The sequence below is a fragment of the Triplophysa dalaica genome, chromosome 2 (genome assembly GCF_015846415.1).
Source record: "Triplophysa dalaica isolate WHDGS20190420 chromosome 2, ASM1584641v1, whole genome shotgun sequence".
In the NCBI taxonomy this organism is placed as follows: Eukaryota; Metazoa; Chordata; class Actinopteri; order Cypriniformes; family Nemacheilidae; genus Triplophysa; species Triplophysa dalaica.
The window spans coordinates 24231636-24254763 of NC_079543.1; the positions used below are offsets into that span (position 1 = coordinate 24231636).

A 23128-nucleotide genomic window follows, 5' to 3' on the forward strand; every position below is an offset into this window, starting at 1 on the left:
GATACAAAGCCGAGTTACTCTGCAGACTAATGGAAGGAATACACTACAAGACTTTTGTTCAGATTTTTAAGTTTAAACATAATGTATGCGGGATTCTTTTTGGGTATAAAATATTCTACAATAGTTCATCCAAAATTGAAAAATCTGTCAGCATTTACTCGCCCTCGGTTAGTTTCAAATCTGTATACATTTATTTGTTCTGATGAACACAAAGATATTTGGAAGACTGTTAGCAATTTTCAGTTCAGGCCTTCTGGGACATTCTCCACTACCATAGTAGTAAAACAATATGGTCATTTTTGTTTTGTTGAACACAAAAGTGAGATATTTTGTAGAATTTATAAATACAAGGAGTTCTCGGGCACCTTTGACTAGCATTTAATACTTCCTATGGTAGTCAATGATGTCCTGGAAATGAAAATTTCTAAAATTCTTCCAAATATCTTTCTCTGTGTTCATCAGAACACTTTTTACAGGTATAAAAAAAATCACATGAGGGTGAGTAAATGATGATTTAATTTTTGGATAAACTATCACTTTAAAGCTATTAAACATAATAGCAAAAATCTCAGATATAAAGCAAGAAAACGTGTTTTGAAATATGCAGTCATAAAAAGTAGAGCCGTTCTTCAGTGACTTTGTGCAATCCTCTTTGGGTTTGAAACTGCAACGTTTGCATTGCTGGTCCCTGTCCTTCTCTATACTGTTAAATAATTGCTGGACCACCTTTCCCCATAGACAACCAACAGATGTCGTGGCACATTAAGGGCAAGTCTGAACAGGATCAGGCACAGAACGACTGCACAGTATGATAAATCTGTATGTATGTGTGTTACGCTCTAGAGGTTATAGCAAAAATTATATTTCTAAATTATTGACGTGGATCTTCTTCATCCATTTATAGTTATGTTCTGTTATATATTGTTAGCAAGGTTACAGCAAATATATCATTTTCTAGTAAAGGAACAAACCAGAGCTATAACTTTTATCATGGCTAGTTTTGCATAGATTTTTGTAACAATCATACGATGGGACTATAATTTTCTAAATTGTAATTTCTAATTGTAGCATAGTACTTCAATGTTTTTGGCCGTGTACCATAACAAGAACTAATTTGGATCATTTTCTCATAGGGAAAAGAATTATACATTCAATGCAAGATAAAAAATCTGATTATTTTATTTTGTATCAAATGTATTTGATAAAATGCAAACAACAACCATATTTAGGAATTCTTTGAATGTGCTTGTGTGTTTATTTTTGCTTCGTAAAAGCCAAATGTTCGTATTAAACACCAAAAGGCTCAGAGGAATATTGAAAACAATTAAACTTAAACAATATGAAAGAGAAAAATATTATATATCCTCTATATTTTAAATCAAGTAAGCTTCTTTCAAGTCAATTATTGAAAAATGCAAAAACCAAGGGACATTTTAACCAGTTATGCTTAAAAACCTGCAGCAGGACATCTCACAGAGACTATGGCTGCACAATTGTCCCCTAATAATATCCATTTTCCAAAATTTTCTTGGTTATTCTACCTGACAGACACTGCAATACTTCATTCTGCAGCATCCAGAACAGAAGACAGCTTTTCTCGTGCATTTATGTTCCAGATCGCCTCTCAAGGCCATGCATTAGTGAGACTGTATCGTGCTTACCTGCCATCACAAATTAGCTTTAGTCTCATGAACCAACAAATCTCTGATCTATAAATAGTCCGTGTTGCTAAACGTGCACTTCTCGGATAGGCAGTTTCTCAAAGATAAAATGGATTCCAAAATATAAGTAAAGGTATGCTGTGGTCATCGTGAGAAGTCCTGTTAATAAATCAATGTCTCCACCGAACTATTTGTCCTTCTTATCCTCAACGACCTCTGACGAATCCTCATCTCTAAGAGTCTTCACTCTGGCCTCCATGTTGGCGATCCGCTGTTTGATCTTGTTTTGGTTGGATGTCCAATCTACCATAAGACGAGCAAATTTGATCTGCATCACCTCTAAATTTGTCTCCAGCGTGCTCACTTTTTCCTCCAGGTCTTTTGGGTCGGCACCGGCGTTGGCCGCCTCCTCGTCGATGAGATTATCTTTCAGCAGAATAGCCCTGCCTTTCTCTTCCAAAGCCTTTTTGGCCTCCGGGTACTCGGTCAGCGCCTCCATCAGGTCGTCTTTTGAGAGCGCGAACAGGTCAGAATATCCCACGCTACGTATGTTAGCAGTTCTGCGGTTTCCCGCTTTGCTGCCTTTGATGCCCAGGATGCTGATCTCACCGAAGTAAGCGCCGTCGCTGAGGACCACGAATTGCGTGACGCCATCGTCGGCCACCACGGCTAGCTGGCCTTCTTTGATAATATACATCTCCCGTCCAATGTCGCCCTTTTTGCAGATGTAGTCTCCGGGACTGAAGACCTGAGGCTGGAGCTTAAGGACAAGCTCAACGAGAAGACCCGCCTCACAATCCTGAAAGATGCGCACCTTCCTGAGGGTTTCAAGATGGACGTTGATGGCGATCTCTGCTTTCAGCTTGTCTGGGAGGTTCTTAAGGACCTCCTTTTCATCGCAGGTCTTTTGCTCCGTCCAAAGGTAGTCGAACCACTTCACAACACGGGCCTCCAGATCTTTGGTGACCTTACGGAACTGCATGTACTGCTTGATGGAGTCGATCTTCGCCTGGAATTCAGCACGGGAGGCGTTCATGTTAGAAATCATGGCGCCGACGTTACCGACGATGGTGGCGAAAATGAGCACGCCGATGAGAAAATCAGCAACGACAAATAAGTACTCAACATCTCGGACCGGAGGCGGCGTCTCTCCGATGGTCGTGAGGGTGAGGGTGGACCAATACAGACAGTAGATGTACTTTCTGGAAAGACGGCCGAAGTCCGGGTCACTGATGTTGGGGTACACCCAACTGTCTGTTCCGAAGCCGATGGTTTTTGAGATGGCGAAGAAGATGCAGCCGTTCCAGTGGATGATGATGAGGATATAGAGGACAAGGTTGCTGATCCGGAAGATGTTGGGAAAGTTGGTTCTGGTTTCGGTGCGGTCGAAGTACTCGAAGAGACGAGCCATCTTGAAAAGTCGATTGAATCTCACTTCGGGATTGTTGTAGCCCACTTTGAGCATTAATAAGTCTGTCGGTACCATGGATATCATATCGAACCTGAATTGCGGTGACTTTTTGTAATGTTCCCACAGCTTCTTAGAATCTTGTACAAGTAATCCTTGCTCCAGGAATCCTGGGAAGACAATTTACAGTATATTCAATTTATGTCCTATTTAGCAAATATACAGGTTATAAATGATATTACATGTTTGTAACTGATAACAAAGGGATAGTTCATCCAAAAATTTTATAATTTCCAATTCTGTCTTTATTTACTCGCCACCTGTCATTTCAAACCTGTATGACTCCGCAAAACACCAAAGAAGATTTTGTGAAAATTCTTGGTGACCGATCAACGGCGCTACCCATCTACCGCCAATACAATAGAAGTAAACGGGTCCCGATGTTGTTCGGTTGCCAACATTCTGCAAAATATCTTCTTTTGTGTTCGCAGAAGAAAGAAAGTCATAGAGGTTTGAATTGACGAGTGTGTGAGTAAATAATGACCAAATTTCATTTTTGGTTGAACTGTCACTGTTCATGTTATAGATAAACGCGAGTTACTGATCCCAAAAAGATTTTTACCTGTCCTTGATCTGACAAATGTATCAAGGTAGTAGATGAGATCTGAGCTATAGTCCAGCACAATCCATAAGATGGTGAAGTCATTCTGCAGCTCATTAAAACAGGATCTATGTTGCAAAAGCACCAAAACGTTGTGTAAATATTGAGCTCATAGCCACATGAATATACATGAATTCATAAAAACAAGATAAAGAGAATGGCTCCCATGTAGCACTGAATAAACATTTAATATGAGTGAAAGATTTGCATGTAGAATATTGTTACATTATATTATTATGTAATTATTATGTAAGTAATTATATTTTGTTAGAATATTTCTGAAAACCATCACAATTAATATGTGGAATTACCTAGTAACAAGCATCATTAGGTTGTAAAACGCAGGTACTGCTACAATGGTCAACCAGTGATAGTATAAATCCGTGGCAGGATCCATTATCCACACTTCTTTTCTAAAAGAAAATGCACATACATTACAAAAATATGTTTATTTTAGGGCTGTCAAACGATTAATCGCGATGAAAAGCATCCAGAAAAGCTTGTGTTTACATTATACTGTGCATTTTAATTTTGTGTTTATTAACGCATGTATATATTTCATTAAAATAAAAATATATAATAAATGTTTATATATAATTTCAAATGCTGGTAAATATAAATAAATACTGTATATTTCTTAAACATATATACATGTATGTTCTGTGTTTGTAAAATTAATATGCACAGTACACAGAGATATGTTATGTAAACACAAACTTTTATTCTGGATGCAATTCATCGCGGTTACATTTATTTATAAACAGGAGTATCTTTTAAAAGAAATACTGGAATTTAACTGTGCAGAATTACTCACGGTTTCTCCTCTTCCTTATTTTTATCATCTTTCTTGTCATCCTTCTTCTCATCTTTCTTCTCGTCTTTTTTTGGTTCATCTTTCTTCTCGTCCTTTTTCGGCACTTCTTTCTTATCGCCTTTCTTTATCTCCCTGTCATCCTTTTTGCTGTGTTACAATAGATATTAGATCAGTATAGACGTTTTATAATAACTCTAGATATTCTTTAATGAGCGCATGTAACTTGCACACATACTCGTCTGTATTGTTGCAGTTGTTCCTATTGAGTGTTGCAAGTGGCCAATGACCAGCATTGTTGTTGAAGCTGTGAACAGAAAAGTATCATTAATATTATTCTTGTAATTTGATTTGAATTGAAATACTAACCTTTAAAATACCAAACTGTTTTAAATATGTATAAAATGCTGATAAACTTATATTAATTAAATTCTACAGTATATTAATGGAACAAAAACATATTACAATACCACCTACATTTATCCAGATATACTGTATTACTTTGTGGATAATTTGTATGTTTTTGTGATGAATATTCGAGGACATTAATTAGGTTATAGATTATTGCTCGATTTCATGGCTTTACTACATTACCGGTGTATCACTGGTGAGAGTTGTGGTGTAAATGGGTCATATGGCACGAAAACGTGTTTTTCTGTGTCTTTGGTGTATAATAAATTGCCTATGCATGTACTGGAAACGTAAAATTGCAAAAACTAAAGTGTAGGAACAAAACATGCATTCTGTCTAAAAGCGAATGCTCACCCAGACCATCCTCTAACGCCACATGTAACCACTGGAAATTATAGCTGTTTTGAACCTTAAATCGTGTATACACATTGTTTTACATCTAAAACAAACAATAATATTTGTTTTAGCTGTGTCATATTACCCCTTTACATCTCATGACTGTGTGACCGTAAGAAGACAGACAACAGATGATTACAATGTTACAACCACTACAGTGCTCTAGGTCCATCTTCATGGCTTAAAAAGACACTTAATCTCACCGCATCAGACCTGACTGCAGCTTCGCTGTCCATCTATTATTAGTAGGGCTATGTGTAGCACCAGGAGAGTATATTTGGAGTCGATTCTGTCTTTACTGACTTTGTAATTACTGGAAACTTTTTTCCAAGAAACTGAAACGCAAGAGACCTCTGTTTGCTCTCCACATCTCTTTAAACAATTGTGGGGATAGTTCCCCCCCCAAAAAAAATCTGCCATCATTACTTAACCCACATGATTCTTTTTTACGTGGAACACAAAAGAAGATATTTTGAGGAATGTGTCTGCAGTATGTGTCTATACATTGAGGTCTATGGGGACTGCTGTTGTTTGGTTATTTACAATCTAAAAAATATTTTCTTTTGTGGTTTGCAAATAAAAAGAAAGTCATAGGTTCTGAATGACATACAGGTGGATAAACAATGAAAGATGATGAATTGTCATGCATTTTTGGGTGAACTATCCCTTTGAGTGTAAAAGAGATCTACACTTATGCATTTGGAAGATGGTTTTCTCGAAAACTTACTATAGATATATTTTAGAATGGATACTCATTTTTAAATCATTATTTTTGCTTTGAGATTTAACCCATGATATGCTAGCAGGAATGTATTATTTTTGCCCCTTGGTTTGCCTTTTCACCTATTTTCTGACAGGTACCCACAAGATTCCTTTAATGTTGTTCCTTGAATTTTGCTGTCAAACACGTTGAAGTGTGAAAATCATATGAAAACAAGTGGCTTGATCAAGGACCGCAAGACAGAAAGACATAAAATATAAAGACACAGTTGATCAGAAGAGAAGGAAAATCAGAGCCCTATTTCAGAGCCCAATCTCAGATACGAGAAGTGGTTTGAAAAGATATTAAAGTTATTGATGCAATGTATTACAAAGGTTTGAAGTTTGATCAACATCCGAAGATTTGCAGATTCTGGTTGCATTTTCCCTTACTTCCTGTAACGCAGTTGGTCCAGTCCTATGTCGCACCACCATGCCTCCTCCTCTTCTCCAATGTCTTCAGGCCTCGCCGTTATCCTAACCACAGCGCTGCGTTCAGGCACTTGACATTCTGTGGACGTTCTGCCAAACTTCAGAATGAACTGGGATATCCTAAAAAGGTAGAATGGCCTTTTAAAATAAGAGCCAATATCTAACAGAATAAATTAAAAATAAATATAAAATAGTATCACCTGCCCATCAGTCCATAGCCTCGCTGATCACTTTAATAGAAAAAAGATGAATATGTGAGTAAACATAACAGTTTACAATAACTGCCTAAAGATTATGGGCATTATCTGTGATGATCTCGGTTTACCTTTCTCCTCTCTCGATCCATTCAACATCTGGCTCAGGAGTAAAGGCAGATCTTTGTGACAGGTATGACTGTTCAGTGCAGATTTTAGGCATTTTCCGTTCTGCAGTGTGCCGTTCACCACATTAAATCTCATCTGGAGACTTCAAACAAGACAACCACAATGTACATTTATGCATGATTAAACAAAAAATACTTTACATCCAAAGCTGGTTTTATGGACATGAATTATGTTATACAGTATATTTCTTTACAACTTAATTACTTTATATCACTTACCCCAAGTAGGAAATATTGTCAAAAGCAAACAAAAAACATTAAGACTTTTTTAAAATAAAGTGATGTGTTTCTACACTAGAGCAAGGTTGCAATTTTTGTCTCCGAAAGAACACAAACAAATCGTTCTGTTTTAAGAATAGATATAAAAGACTGTCAGATCCTTACCAGACAGATCCTCTATAAATACACAGCGTGAGGGAGATCAGAAGTGTCCTCCAGCAAGATAAGCTGTTTTAAGACAAAAGCAGTTGCATACTTATTCGTAATGTCTGTTGCTATTCTTATATGACACCTATTTTTGGGACATTTTACAAATATACACCTCTACACAAATAATTAGACAGGTTATCATAACTGTTAACCGAAAATATGATGCACCTTTCTGAACTGAGTACATTTGGACAGCAAACAAGCAGAACATTAGTTTTTGAATGTACATATTAATATTTAGTTTGCTTTTAAAATATGAGTCTTTCAGTTTTAATCATTTTTTGTTTGTACCGACTCAAATCATTGAATTAAAATTCTGAAATAAAATCAATGTTACTAGACAGGTCAGGCTATAGGCTATGAAATTTCCATTTTGCCCTCTTTTGTCAACCATTACCTTTTTAGCTATTTAGATATTAAACGTGAGTGTTTAATGTTACATTAAATAAGGTGAAACCGATTCATTACTTTACAATTATATATTTTCGAATAACTTTATGATGACTATTGCAGATTATCACAATGAATTTACTTTGCAATTTTATTAAAAAAAATGTATAAAAGCAATATCTAGGGCTAGGCCATAGCCTTCCCAAACAAATGACAAAAGTAAGTCAAAAAATTATTTTCAAGTTTCAATAAAGAATTGCATAAGGCGAGGCGGGTGCATTAGGTGATTTAATCTTGTGCCATATAACCTCTCAGTGCAACTCAGTGAAACAAAACACCTGCAAGGCCTGGAAGAGATTGCGCATAAATCAGGTGAGGACAACAGTAAATCTTGCAAAATTTTCTTATTGTAACTAATAGACGTTCTACTTAAACTTTCAATTTACGATTTAAAGACTTTGCATTGTTTTGCATGCTGGATCATGAAGATGCTTACACAGGGGCATCTCCTCCAAGTCGTTTACTTTCAGATGCGGATACGCGTGCAAATGTTTCAAAACAGCAATTGTGACAATTTTTTCAAGAACCATTTTATTATTTGTGAATTTTGTATTCATTTATAATATTTTAAATTCGTCTTGTTTACATCTAAGGTTGACTTATGCAATGCTTTAAGGTTTTAACCTCGAATCGGATTCACACATCAAAGCTTTTGACGGATCATTTAATACAGTTCCCAAATGCGTAAATGTAAAATAAAACATAACTAAACATGCTGGCCGGAAATGAAAGAAGTAAATAAATTATATTTAAACACACAAATAAAAGAAGAATATTGGTGCTGAAGATGAATGGTTAAGAACATTTATTCGTATAATTTTGTGTACCTAGAGTCAAGCATCTCGTGAAACTTACCGGTGCAGGTAAATCTCCAAATCTGTCCTCTTTACATCAGCGCCGCAGGTGCGAAATCCTTCAGCGTCAGAGCTGATTACATTATTTTATCTCTTAAATGCAAGAAACTCGGAAGCTGTTTCCTGTCAAACCAACACCATAAAGTATTTGAGTGTGTTATGATAGAGCGCATCTTTCCCTGCCTGCTCGAGATAAACTTCAGTGTTTGACTGCGAGCGCAAGACTCATCAAACTAGTATCCCTCCCCTCCCCACTCCACCTGACTGTCCTATAGTAACAGACTGTCACTGAGAGCATGCTAAAATTAGGAAAAAGGCTTTGGAGTCTTGCCAGTTAACAACTAACCCCGTGTGTACACCGGACGCGACCGGTGAAAGCGCATCCAGTGTGAACACATTTTTTCATTATTGTCTTTTGTCGTGTGGCATCGCGCTACGCCGCGTCCGGTGCGGATACGTTGTTAAAATATACAAGATTATTTTCCTAACATAATTTGTAACTAAAGGACACTCATTTGATTTAGTTATAATGAATTACTATTTTACAGTACGATCTTGTCTCTGTTTATTCAGATAGTTTATTCTTTGTTTTTATGAAATGATCAACATGGTGTCTTTTGCATATTTATTTGATTTCAGTTCCAAGTGGTCGCTGTTCGTACTGTACTGTGTACACACAGCTACTGTAAACCAGTTAGTTGCATGTGTTAAATGGTTTGAGCCCAGCTTATGATTCAAGCACAGCTTCAGTTAATAGACTTGTAGTGGGGTCACTTGTATATGGCAAAGATTTGCTTGCTCTTTCATAGATGGTTTAAAAAGGCTTATGGGGGGTCCCTCTCATAAGACATTTTTTTGGTGGGGGCTAGTCTCGCAATATACAAATGATACAAAATACACAATATATTTGATTATGCATAACTATATACAAACAATCAGAGATTAAATCCACAAGACACACACATAATCAATTTCTTTAGGAGAATAAATAGGCACAAATAAGATCATTGTTGACAAACAATCAATGTCAAGAAAGTGAATGGCATAGCTCAATTTGGTTTTGTTGAAATTTATATTGATATCTCTCATTTTATGCAATTGTGATCACAATATGATACTCCATTTGCTCTCTGTGTAATCTCGTTGTTGGGTTGGATAAACTATATTAAAGGTCCAGTGTGTAGTTTTTTTTGAGAATATATTGATAGAAATGAAATATAATATACATAATATATATACAATAAATTTGATTATGCATAGCCATATACTACTATATTTAAAACATAGAAGAACAGGCTTCTTTCACTGTCCTGCGCTAAGCGGTCTATAGACGTGGGGGGGGGCGTTTCAAAATTAAAGAGACATGAAAACTAGCCCATAAACAAACTGAATATAAATTATTGTAAATAATTTGGCTACTTCACAAAATTTACCACACCCATTGCATGGATTTAATCACATTTGCCAGTATAATTTTTACTCAAATACAAATATCTGAGGGACCCCCAAAGTCCATTTTTTACTTCTTAAGGGGTCTCCCTAATGCTTTATAGGGGGTCCCGGACCCCCCCCAGTCCCCCTTCAATTCGAGCGCTGGATAGCGTAAATAAAAGGAAAATGCAAATAGGCGTTTAATAAACTGCTGTATACTTCCAACGGCATTACTGTTAACATAATCCAATGAATGCTAATTTGAACATTTCCATAACACAAGCTTTCTACATTAGCCTACTCCACCCCAAATGGAGTGTGGGGTAAACCTCTAAGCATTACTACAGAAAACATCACACACTGCTGCCTTGCCACAGAAAGATCAAGTCCCAACCAATCCCTTCGATCTTCTTGGTGTAGGCAGGCTCTTAAACAGAAGTCTTAATCTGGGTTTACCCGCTAATGCTCTTTCTTGGTCCCAGTGGTAAAAACGTGTGTCTTCTGATGTCCAGACTTCAGTGCTGCAGAGCTCTGATCTAATCAGTCTGTTATCGTAATTAAGTCAAACGAATTGAATATGAGAAGAGAACTAGGGAACATTTGCACAATTGGATTGAATAAAAAGTACGTTATGGAAAGACACTTGTTCTGAAATGAATGCCTCGATCAATGCTAATTGCTAAATGCAGCTAATCCAATAATTAGCGCCGCATTAGTTTTCACCACAGTCGTCAGACTGCACATAGTAATTTTTCACTAAATAACTGCCTGGTGAAATTGAAAACGTTTCAAAGCAGTAACAAAACCATTTGTTTTAGAATTATTAAGTAGGCTGCCAGTGTCATCATAAAACAACAAGGACATTTAGCTTTGTGCTGTAGCTTTGTGCTGTAGCCTATTATTTCCTTCAAACTGTTTAATTGTGTACTAAGGTCTCGTACACAAAGCAGTCAAGCATTTTAACTTCATCTCTGGAGATATACTGTTGTTTACAGGTGCTGTTGATAGTCTGCCTCTAATTGCTGTACCAGTGTGTGATATAATTGTTTATCTCCCCTGACTCTTTACCTCACTTCACTCCGTTATAATTACTGAATGTCTCCTGATAGGCTATAGCTGCACTGACTCTATCAAGAATAGTTAAATCAGATTTATATGATTCAATTGCAGTTTGCAGCAATGAAGCTGTGTTAAAAGGATTAGTTTACACTAAGAGGACAACAATTCATCATTCACTCGCCCTCAGTCCAAATCTGTATGATTTTTGCACACATTTTAAGAATTTTGGTAACCGAATATCATTCCACGCTCTTGACTTCCATCATACGGACACAAAACCACTGAGACATTTTTCAAAATATATTATTTTGTGTTCTACAGAAGAAAGTACTAAGGACATGAGGAGGAATAAAAGATGACTGTGTCTCTTTAAGCATGCAAAACTGCAGTAGGCTCATTTAAAAACACTATTTCTGAATTATATACTTTATTCATTATTGTTCAGTAAAGTGTCTAGTGGAGGCAGTATGCATTTATTCTTTCAATTTATTATTAACTCAAAATGTATTATTTTGTTGCTTTCTCAAATAATTTAAGCTTTGCTAAAGTGATATTGACTTGAATTGGTTTTGTATCCATACAAAAAAAGTGAATGGGTACAGCTGTTGTTCGGCTGCAGTAGTTTAAACTTGACCAAAGCTCACATTGACAAAAGTGGCCTTATGATGTCATAGAAGAACCATTTTTGGCTGGACACCCTTTTGTAACCTTTGCTATGTGGCTCTTATAGGGAACCAATTATGGTATGGCATTGCTTAAAACAACCTTTTGTTGGATCTCTTTTAAGAGTACAAAACCCCAACAAAAGTAGGATGATCACAAATATAGCATGAATGCCCCCTGCTGGACAATATCCACTCTGACCTGTATGTAAAGTTTGTATTGTTCTTGAGGAGAAGCAGCAGCTTTAGGGCACAAACAGTCAGATATTAAATCCACAAGAGACAAACAGAATCGATTTCTTTAGGAGAATAAATAGGGACAAATAGGATCATTGTTGACAAACAGTCAATGTCATTAAAGTGAATGGCACAGCTCAATTTGGCTTTGGAGAAATTTGATGTGAAATGCTAGATTTCATATTGATATCTCTCTTTTTATGCAATTGTGATCACAATATGAGACTCCATTTGCTCTCTGTGTAATCTCACTGTTGGGTTGGATAAACTATATTAAAGGTCCAGTGTGAAGTTTCTTTGTGAATCTATTTACAGAAATGCAATATAAAATACTTAGCTTCGTCTCCAGAGGTGTATAAAGACCATACATTATGAAGCGTTATGTTTTTACTACCTTAGAATAAGCTATTATATCTACAGTACATACACTGCGGGTCCCCTTGCATGGAATTCAGCAAAGAAGTGAAAACGCCACAACATTTAGCACTCACCTAAAGGATTATTAAGAACACCATACTAATACTGTGTTTGACCCCCTTTCGCCTTCAGAACTGCCTTAATTCTACGTGGCATTGATTCAACAAGGTTCTGAAAGCATTTTTAGAAATGTTGGCCCATATTGATAGGATTGCATCTTGTAGTTGATGGAGATTTGTGGGATGCAGGAAGCTCCCTTTCCACCACATCCCAAAGATGCTCTATTGGGTTGAGATCTGGTGACTGTGGGGGTCATTTTAGTACAGTGAACTCATTGTTATGTTCAAGAAACCAATTTGAAATGATTCGGGCTTTGTGACATGGTGCATTATCCTGCTGGAAGTAACCATCAGAGGACGGATACATGGTGGTCATAAAGGGATGGACATGGTCAGAAACAATGCTCAGGTAGGCCGTGGCATTTAAACGATGCCCAATTGGCACTAAGAGGCCTAAAGTGTGCCAAGAAAACATCCCCCACACCATTACACCACCACCATAATTGCATTAATGAGAAATTGAACAGGTGTTCTTAATATTCCTTTAGGTAAGTGTAGTTCTGTGTCAGCCACCGTAGTGCTTCGAAAGGGAGGGGTGGAGTGAACCGTTGCTTGCAATTTGCAACCTCACCCTATATGCCCCTAAAATCTCCAAGTTGCTCCTTTAAAGAGATGTCATTTGTGACTTTGTTCCCATTGTACTGTAGTGTCCTATTTATGGCGTCAAGTTTTTTGTTTAAGAAGATAACAGGATAAATCTGGTTCACTGTTCAAGTCTGCATAAAAAATAAAGTATTTATCATGCATCTCCCATAGGACTGAATTTCTGTTCCTCAGTTTACTTTTAAACCACACGAGGTAAAAAGGCCCATCCTCCGTTAACCAATCACAACGCATCCCCATTATCTGCCAGGCTTTTAGTTTCAACACGAGTCGTGACCACGACTGTGAAATATCAGAGCGTCTCAGTAATGTTCGGCGCTGCCCACTCTCATGCTAATGTAAATGTCAAGCTGTATTGACATTTTTCATTTACCAGAGTCAGCTGCTGTTGTTGTTATTAATAAACATCCTTAATGTTACTTTGACGCCGCTCGTATGAGCAGCGCTGCTATTTTAGGGCCCTTTGACATTGCTCTGACTTTGCAGCATGGTGTTATTTGACCGATGAAGCAGAGCGTGACAACAGCTTCGTTCAGGGCTCCAAACCTGTGCTATATGTCCGCTTTACAATGAGTCCATGCAGACTATAGATGATCATTTGCATGCACTGCGGCACAAAAACAGTAACAGTGCTTTTATAAGGCAAAATAAGCATTGGAAGAAAATTACTAGGACATGTCCTTTATTTTACAGACCATTCCATTAATGCTAAATGTTGCAAAATGCAAAATGTAAAATAAAGGTGAAAAACTGTAAAAATTAATACTGAAAATATAAATACAGTATATTGTGCCCTATATTTACAGATTATTTTTTTAAAAATGTCAGTGGAAACGGAAAGTCCTCACCCTGATAGAAGAAGAAATCTGTGTGCGTATGTAAGGGAAAAACACAAGATCTTTCCTGAGCGTGAGGAAGCAGAGGACATTTGAAGGTAACAGTTCCAGTTCTGTTGTAACCCAAGATAGATTATATTCATGATGTAAGCACTAGACTTTCCCAGAAAAAATGGGATTTTATAAATAGCGCAGGTGCATGGTCAGCATGGTTTGCACCAGCTGTACATTTCATATTGACTGTAAATGCTGTTGTTCAGGTGAACAGACCTCCTCTCCTACTTACTTTTTTGATCTTCAACAGTCCAATAAAGTATTTACTTAACAGCGGAATTTTTTTGTAACCCATGGAGAGCTATAAAAGCATCCAGATGTCTATGTCAAAACAGGTCACATTTCAATTGAAGAAGATATAATCCTTTGGCACCGGGCAGAATATAAATGTAGCATTGCTTGCTGATTGTGTTCGCCCCCACTGCTCCTAATCCACACACACACGGGAAGTGCTTACTAAAGCCTAATATCATATTCCACCTACATACAGCACAATAGAGTGCAGAACAAAGATGACCACTGCATCTCTGTACCTCCTCGTATTCCTTGTCATTATTCAATTGTTATGATACCATCAGAATGACTCCATAAGAATGATTCCATAGTCTTTGGAAACTATGCAACAAAAGCACTTTCAGTATAGTACAACTAAAGCATATTGCTGTAGATAAGCTCACATTGTAATATTATAACGCGTTCGTAATGCGTTGAAGACATCTTGAGTTTAAAATTGTTGGTTTCCTGCTGGAAGATCAAAGGAGGGGAAATGGATGAAAGAGATAATGATCAATAAGACCGCCATCAGTGCAAAGTACACCCCAGCGGGGGGAAATAGGATCAGGTCTCGGATCAGCGGCTTATTTTTCACTAATGACCAGATGATTCTTACATGGAATATTTTATTTGGAATTTATTTTTTTGAACACAGCCAATGGTTATGGTATGCTAATATTGTAAAAAAAACACCAAAGATAATAATGGCTTTGATTTTTTATGTGTAAACTTTTAATAATGAGGAAAAAATGACTGCTGGATAAAGTCAAGGGGTAAATTGACTTTGGGTTCGAAAATAACTACTTTTCATGTTTTGTAGACCTTATTTACTTTTAATGTTTTGTAAATCTTATTTTTGATTCATTTAAAATATCTAGTAATTCCTTCCACAAAAGCAAGAGATATGTGTGTATAAATCCTTAAAAAAGAACACGTTTCAGAAAAACTTGAGGGCATTGAGATATGCCATAAATTTCACAAAATAATTCACATTTCTATAATTTGAATATGTTTTAAATAGGTATAGCTCGTATAGTTGTCAATAAATGCAGCTAAATTTAGTTATGTTTAACTTTTTATATTATCAAATAAATTAATTAATTATTGAACAGTGTTATGTCTGGCATCCTGGATTGTTACTTAAATAGTTAACACAGTACATGAATCAACTGTGTCTGTCTTGGTAAGATTGTAAAATGCCCTTCTTTCAGGGATCTGATTTACTAATTGAAATTACATAAAAAATTCACTTAATTTAATGTAAGTGAAGTCTGTTCACACTTGAAATGTTATGTTCAGTCTTTTATTACTATGTTCTCACACAGATTCTAGAGGAGATATTCTGCTCTCTCTCTCTTTGAGATGTTGACAGTACACGTCTGAAGAGATCAGGTGGCTCTGCCGGTGCATGCGGCTCCTCTTGGGTGCAAAAGCACATTTTTTATTCATCAAGGCTCACATTAGTTAATCATCATCAAAGATCACTCGATGATATCCATTTTCTATGGTAGGTGCAGGTGTAATCCCAACCAAAAAGAAAATGTGTCTGCCAGGACCCCATTTGGTAAAGTGTTTTTTAGGGAAACGACTGATTTGAATTTTCTTCCCTCTTACTTTACAATGTCACTTTGAACTGCATATCATGGTTTTCAAAAAAAAAATTTGTGAAAGAAGTCTCATGTTTATAAAATATTAGTCCAGTTGATCCGAATGCAATGATAAAATGTCCTGCCTGTCAACATATTTGTGTCCTCTGTCATGTAGCTTGCATAAACAACAAACTGTTTACATAACTGCTAAAAGTACTAGCAATAACTATAAATAAGTTGTTTACATTGTTATTGATATTGTAATGTCATGAATTTTGTAATGTTATGTTCACTGGTGAATGAGGCATAAGGTAATTGACATGAGGAGGCGTGGCTTTGCAGGGTCCTGACAGGAGGACGGATCATACTCCTTTGATGATTTTAAAACTAGCGTGCTATTGCTAGACGCTATGAAACTACCTTCCTAGCTTTAAACTCAAATATTTTCCATGGTGTGTAGGAAATACGCTGTACTTTCTTTTTAATCTTAAAAGACTAGAGTGTTACACGTGTTATGCTAACTGCACTTTCTGCTGGTTTAATCTTGTTTGTGTAACTTTTCAAGTAAAAATTCTCAACATTTTAAAGTGAGTGGTTGCTATAGTGCTGCTAATGTATTCTGAGTATTATATAATTGCATTACTTCAACATATGGCTGTCATGGGATTTCTAGAGCATTGCTTACTTGTTGCGGTAGAGATCTATACTAGGTGCTCCCTAGATAGTTGCTTACTTTCCCAAGTCAGGTCTCTAGATCTGTCTACTTTTGCTAATATCATAAAACATGGCATTTTCAATACAAAAAGAAGAGAGAAACAGTCCAACTTGAGAGTCTCAGTTTTATTTTGGTTAGTCTTTTCCAGTTGAGTTTCAACATGTGTTTGTGGGACTCGTGAAATTTGACATTTCTGATGGTTCACACTGACTGCGCACACCTACAGAGTATCCCGACAGAACGGGGTATTGCATTACTTCTGACAGAAACTAGAATAATCTTAATGGCTTTGGCATTATTAACATTCATGACGATTTTCTGAAGAAAGGGAACATGTGCGAGAACAGAACGCTGAACGTCACCACATAAAATCATTCAACTGCAGAACATTTCACCACGTCATGTCTTCGATACAAGGACTAGAATAAAAAGAAAGAAGAACACAAAGTCGTAAAAATAAAAGCTAAAGCGCGAATGACGATCTACATTCAGTGAGAACAGGAATCAAATAGAAGTTCAATCTTCCCTACATTGAAGTGATTCTGGAGAAAAAATGGAGTGAATTACCCACCAAATACACGTAAAAGATGCAAAGAGAGAACATCGATATCCCCGAAAGGCAATGATAAGAGTCGAGTGTGTTTCCATTAAGTAACTATACATAGAGTATATGTAGGCACGTTCGACAATGAAGCAAAATCACACATTGGCATGGCGTGAGACAACCTACATATGCAACTACCGTGCTCTTTCTAAATATAGGGAAATCACACAAGGCAGCAATACAATACAAGAGGGACAAAACAGGGCTGGCTACATCGGTAGAGGAATTTACAGCAAAACAACATGCCCCTTTAATCTGGAACAGTTCTCGTTCGGTAGCAGAATAAATATTCTACGCTATGGCTAATCTTCCAGGTGTTTACGTTCTAGCCTTTAGACTGGCAGCGGAAAAAGCTAAGTAAAGAGTACAGACAATGTTAGGTCCCACGTGTATAAGATGGTATGTCTTTGACTAGCGTTTTTAAATATACTTTTTTATCATTATTATTCTCTTTTTTTTTTTTAAATCTCTCCTAAACTAGAATGAGGCCACTTTCTGACATGAGACACTTGTACATTCAAAAAACAAATCCCCCCGTTAAACGCTGCGGAAGACCGGTGAGACACGTATCTCTGTTGCCTTCGTATCTCAGGTCAGAAATGGGGCCTTAGTTTGCCTTTAAATAGGGAGAGAGCGGAGGTACTCTAGTTCTGAGGTCATGACTTGATGGAGAATTTAACATCGAATCGTCCTTGGTAGCGATCCTTGTCGTTGTAGTAAATGTTTTCCCCGAACACTTTGCACTCGACACGGATATCCTCATTCATGGTTAAGTTGACGAACTGGATGGCCACCAGTGGCTGCAGATAATGGCCGTGCAGTTTCTTTCCGTAGTAGGGGTAATACTGAAGCGGGAAGCCTTCTCCGATGCCATAGTACTTCACCTCGCCGAGCTTACCTGCATCCTCTTCTTTCTACAGAGGTTTTGGAGAACACGGAGTCAGTTAGTGGGAATCTTATTCCGTTTGGAATGTACAAAAATATCTTGGGCGACTGATGCTCACCTTGTTTGTGCAGTACATCGGAATCACATTTGGCTGGACTTTGTGTTTAGCCTCTTCTGGAATGGTTTCATTGGAAGTCGGTGGCTAAAGACAAAATATTTGTTTAGTTTAAAAGTCAATTCATTTAGTTTTATTTACATAGCGCTTTTCAAAATGTGCAGCTTTATAGAGAACAAGAATAGTATGCTCTAAAAACTGCTGGGTAATTTTCACTCTAGTGTTGGATCAGATATAGATTAATTTAATTTAACACAACGGCTGAGTTCGTCACTTTTTGACCTAATGCTGGATTCCAACACAATCTCACAGCAAAAAACGTAAAATATTTTACAATGTGGTTAATTTTGGCTAATTCGTAAGAGTTCCTACGATTTCAATCGTACATTTTAGTATGATTTGCTTTCGTACCAGTGACATCATGGTTACCACGGTTAGGGGCGGGGCTTTTTCTAGTAATGGTACGTTTTTGTATGATTCACGACATACAAATTCATACGAATAAGCCAGAAGTATTGTTCATTATTTCATGATTCCTAATGCAATAACTAATGTTAACTAATATAATCTTAGTGTTGAGAAAAGATCTGACAAGCTACAAGCTACTGCAACTGAAAATCTATAACTACTAATTTCGCCGCAATTACATATAAAAATATTTCAAAATATGTAATGAAACGAACCCTGGGTCTGAAGTTCACAATCCTGTTGAGCTTAACAATCAAGCAGGGCTTCCCAGTAGCAAATCCAAAATGACGGTCCTCTAGACCAGAGCAGGGCCCAAGCCAAGCTCTCGAGAAACGACAGGCTTTCCTCACACCAATGTCACTCTCTAATTCACCTCTGTTCTTGAATTCCTGAGGTTGATCTGTCAAAATATAGTTAAATCAAACATTAGACATGGTATTATAGAATTGCATGAAAGCACAACTGGGTGCTTGGGTACAAATGAAGATGAGATCATAGTCGAAATATATACACATTTTCCTTTAGTTGTCTTGTTTGCTGATAGAAAAAAGCCTACACTCTATACAAATTTAAACTGTAACGGTATATCGATAAAACATTATAATTTAATAAGTGGGAGCATCCACATTCATTACGAAGTCATTCAATTTTGTACCTCCACAGTCTTCAAACTGCATTCCATCATCCTGTTTCTCCGCGTCATACTGGGAAAGAAATTCTCTTATGGATTTGGTGTATTCCAGGTACGTTTCGATGCGGTCTGGGTAGAACATCATCTCTGACTTCTCCGAGCGTGGCTGGTGACTGAGTCCTGTGCACAGGTAAACCGTAATGCTAAATACATGAAATTTAGATATTTTTGTTTTGAACCTCATTTAATTTGAAACCTAAGTCACTTCGGTGGTACATTGTCTCCATTCAAAAATATTTAGGAGAGATGTCAAGAAGTCAACTAATGCATTTTTGGACCGATGAGCATTAACTGTGGGCTTTAAGGCGACATTAACAATGGCATGTGTCATTGCATAAATATTAATAAGGCCGTGTGCTTTCAAAAACAAAAGGTAATTCTAGATCTATAATCTTTGCAAGATTAAGTTAAGCAGTGTAAAAAAGGAAACATGGATTTTGTACAGAATCAACATAGAAATACATTGTTTCTTTTCTTGGTTAATGCACTTTATAATTGTTATTTAATCGTTTGAGCTCATTATCTGTGGAAAGCTAAAAAAATGAAAATGAGTTTCCTGTAAGCATACAAGAATTAGACCCTCCCCGTTGACAATCGAAGATCTGTTTGCTAACTGTTCATGTGTTTGAAATAAAATCAAATGATAGCTTTTCAAAAAGAACATGCAAGCATTTCCAGAAAACTGAGGCTTAAAATCGCCATGCAATTATTTTGAGTTAAAAAAAATCATAAGCAACATGATGGGATTGTTAGAGGGTAGACCAAGCGACTGCTGAAATCGTACGCTTCAAAGCATTTAGGTCCTTCCAAAAAAAGCTTTGTTTAGTCTAGCAAGGAAAAGTATCTTTTGCTATTACAAGCCTGTTTCTCCTTGTCCTAAACTGCCCTGTTTTCACCGAAGTAAGATTGTGAAATGTTTCAGCAGTTCCACTGTCCACCACTTGGGGTTCAAACTCTGCTTTTATATGAATTTACCACTTAGGTTTACACATATATGCAGAAAATAAATGTTAGCATTGAAAGGAGCGCTGTTACCTGGAGGAGCTACCCTGTCCTGCCAGGTGGGTTTCAAGTCGCTCAGGGTTAGAAGGAGAACCTGGATGGTGCCGATGAAGATCCCAGCCAGGAAGCCATAAAAGACGAGATAGAACAGTAGGATTTTTGCTGTGGAGAGAGAAATGGTATTGAAAATAAAAATAAATAGTATAACAAATATTTCACTAGCCTGAAGGGTGGAATTTCTAATAGCAGTCATTTTGGTGACAAGTGCATGTCATTTATAAAATAAAAATGCTTTTAATAAAGAAAATTCAAACTGGAACCAGACATTATTTGTCAATAAACAAACTGTATTTATAATTAAAATATTGAATTCAACTTCATTTTACAAAAAACAGCCAAATGTGACACTATCCCGGCAATACGAATGTCCTTGGTGCGTCCACAGAAGGCATGGAGGAGCCAGCATGATGAGTTACAATGAGTAATCTCAATGTTTTAACCATCAACATTGTGTAGGGGCATCGCTGTGCAGTAAGGCCAGTAAGGTCATTTAATCCAGACCAGTTAAACCAGTCTTCCCACTTTTACCCCAAACAATTCGCTGATGCTCTAAATCATCCACAACAAAATTAGACTCAAATTGTAAACTTGTAAAATTCAAATTGACTCTTAAATTGTTACCATTCTGTTTAACGAAAATGTAATTTCAATTACCAATTCATGGTTATAGACAAAGGCATAAGGATTGTGTTTTCCAGTGGTGCATTAACCAATGTCATAAGGTCACCGGTACAAAAGCTCTTTGATGTCATCCCAAAAGAAAAGTTGCTTGTTGGATGATGTAATGACTGTCAGATGTATCTAGGATCAATTTCCATCTTTATATGAGACGTTCCTTGTCTATAAGGTGATGCATTGCTTTCCTGGTGCAGATTTGTCATGATGGCCACCCTTCCCCACAAACTTCTCACGCTTAGCAAATATGCGCTCATGCGTGTATTTTATGTTACAGGTTTTGGTCTCAGACGATTGTACCTTCCCATTAAAAGATAAACGAATGGCTCTGTTATTTACCAAGTCATCAATAACAAATTACTGTAGATATATTTGTATTATAGCCTACAAAAATATCATCTTATATACCTATGCACCCTTTGAAGATCATGTATGACCTAAAGTGGTAGCTGCCATCACATACATTGCAATCAATTAGTAACTGTTGCTTCCAGTCAACCAATGCATTACGTCAATATATTGAAACCTCAGATGAAGAGTGATATAACACAGACCCAAAAGACAGGCCTTCACCTTGAGTCAACCTTGAACAATGATGCATTTTTAACCCTTTGTATGTGTATCACATGAATAATGACAAGTATGTTAATTAAATGTCATGCGTATTGATTTAATGGCGAGGACGCTGATAAAACAATCCCATTATGTGAACAATTTAAGCTTATAGGCTGCATGCGTTTATACATCTTTTCGGAATTTGCTTTTCCTTCACGGCAAAATGTGTTTTTTGTTTATTTGTATTAGCAAAAACGAACCGGTCGAACCGATCAATAATCTGACTCCGTCCTTTCTTGACCTTTTGTATTTTTTCGTCTGAACCGAATTCGTGCACAGTATTCGTTACGGATTAGATATATTTCCTTAAATCGGGAAAGAAAACGCAAAATACAAGCAACCCAAGGTAAGCGCGAAAAGCCCGAGGCGTCTCCGCACGAAACAGGTGGGATACAAATACGCTCATAAATTGAAATAAACTATTAGGCTTTTAAAATGCATCAATAAATCGTGCAAATCGTGCGTTGAGTCCATATCTTGTTATTCACTGATGTAGACAAAAGTCCGCGAGACGTTTGCTGCAAAGTCAAATCATACAGGTGCATCGTGACCAGTCTGGCAGACTATCGGCGCATGTCATACAAGCCATACCAGCGGTTTATCAGCGATGACAGCCATCACAGAGCTGTCCGACGTGCTGAATTCGACCATAAAGAGCGACCAGGACGATTTGACATCGAAATACTTACACCAACTACTGCCGGTGCGCCCAAGAAATTCCTTCGTCTCCGAATTCCATATAAACTTCTTCCATCCACCCTCGTCTTTGTTTTGAGCAGGCATGATTGATCGTGTCGTTTAGTTTGTCCCCTTAAGCTGTAGATTCCCTCGTGTCTCCTTTCTTGCCTCCTCTGAAACACAACACCCCTTCCCGGAGCACTAAGCCCACCGTAACATTGAGCCGTACCCGGCTCTCGCCAAGGTGCCCCGCGTAATATATCCAGCGGTGCGCGCGTGTCCCGCCCACTACCGCCCGCTTCTCTCCTCCGTGACCAGACCAACGAATCAGACGCAGAACCTCTGAACACGTATCAAAGTCGTGCAGCACACTAAATCGGGGTGGGAAACACTTTACAATAGGATTGCGTAAAGAGACGTATAAGGCAGGTTGATAGGAATGATGCAAAAACGCATGACGTAAGAGGCAGATGCGCGTCGAGAAAGCGGTTGATCGGAAACGTTTCCAAGATGCCCATGGGGAAAACGCAACCTTTTCATGGAGTTATATTTAGATTTGTGCCTGCATTCAGATTAAGTATTCAAAATGAACAATTAGGTCAATTAGGCAAAAACGTTAGACTAAATACACAATTGTAACAAATCTATTTGGAAGTACATTTAGGCTACATGTGCATGGTCACAA

At 37.3% G+C, this 23128-nt stretch overlaps 2 protein-coding genes across 2 annotated transcripts; both read right to left on the reverse strand.

Moving 5' to 3' along the window:
• Positions 1–1848: 1848 nt before the first annotated feature.
• On the reverse strand, positions 1849–6754 carry LOC130410280 (cyclic nucleotide-gated channel cone photoreceptor subunit alpha). Its single transcript, XM_056734874.1, has 7 exons — positions 6740–6754; positions 6501–6659; positions 4780–4848; positions 4545–4691; positions 4042–4143; positions 3692–3798; positions 1849–3239 (listed from the first exon to the last, which is right to left on the reverse strand). The coding sequence occupies exons 1-7, from the start codon at positions 6745–6747 to the stop codon at positions 1849–1851; spliced, it is 1983 nt and encodes a 660-aa protein (XP_056590852.1). The 5' UTR covers positions 6748–6754.
• Positions 6755–16759: 10005 nt separating this feature from the next.
• On the reverse strand, positions 16760–22686 carry atp1b1b (ATPase Na+/K+ transporting subunit beta 1b). The gene is made up of 6 exons (XM_056737585.1): positions 22455–22686; positions 20449–20577; positions 19378–19533; positions 18938–19122; positions 18258–18341; positions 16760–18167 (listed from the first exon to the last, which is right to left on the reverse strand). The coding sequence occupies exons 1-6, from the start codon at positions 22546–22548 to the stop codon at positions 17910–17912; spliced, it is 906 nt and encodes a 301-aa protein (XP_056593563.1). The 5' UTR covers positions 22549–22686; the 3' UTR covers positions 16760–17909.
• Between the last annotated feature and the right edge of the window lie 442 nt (positions 22687–23128).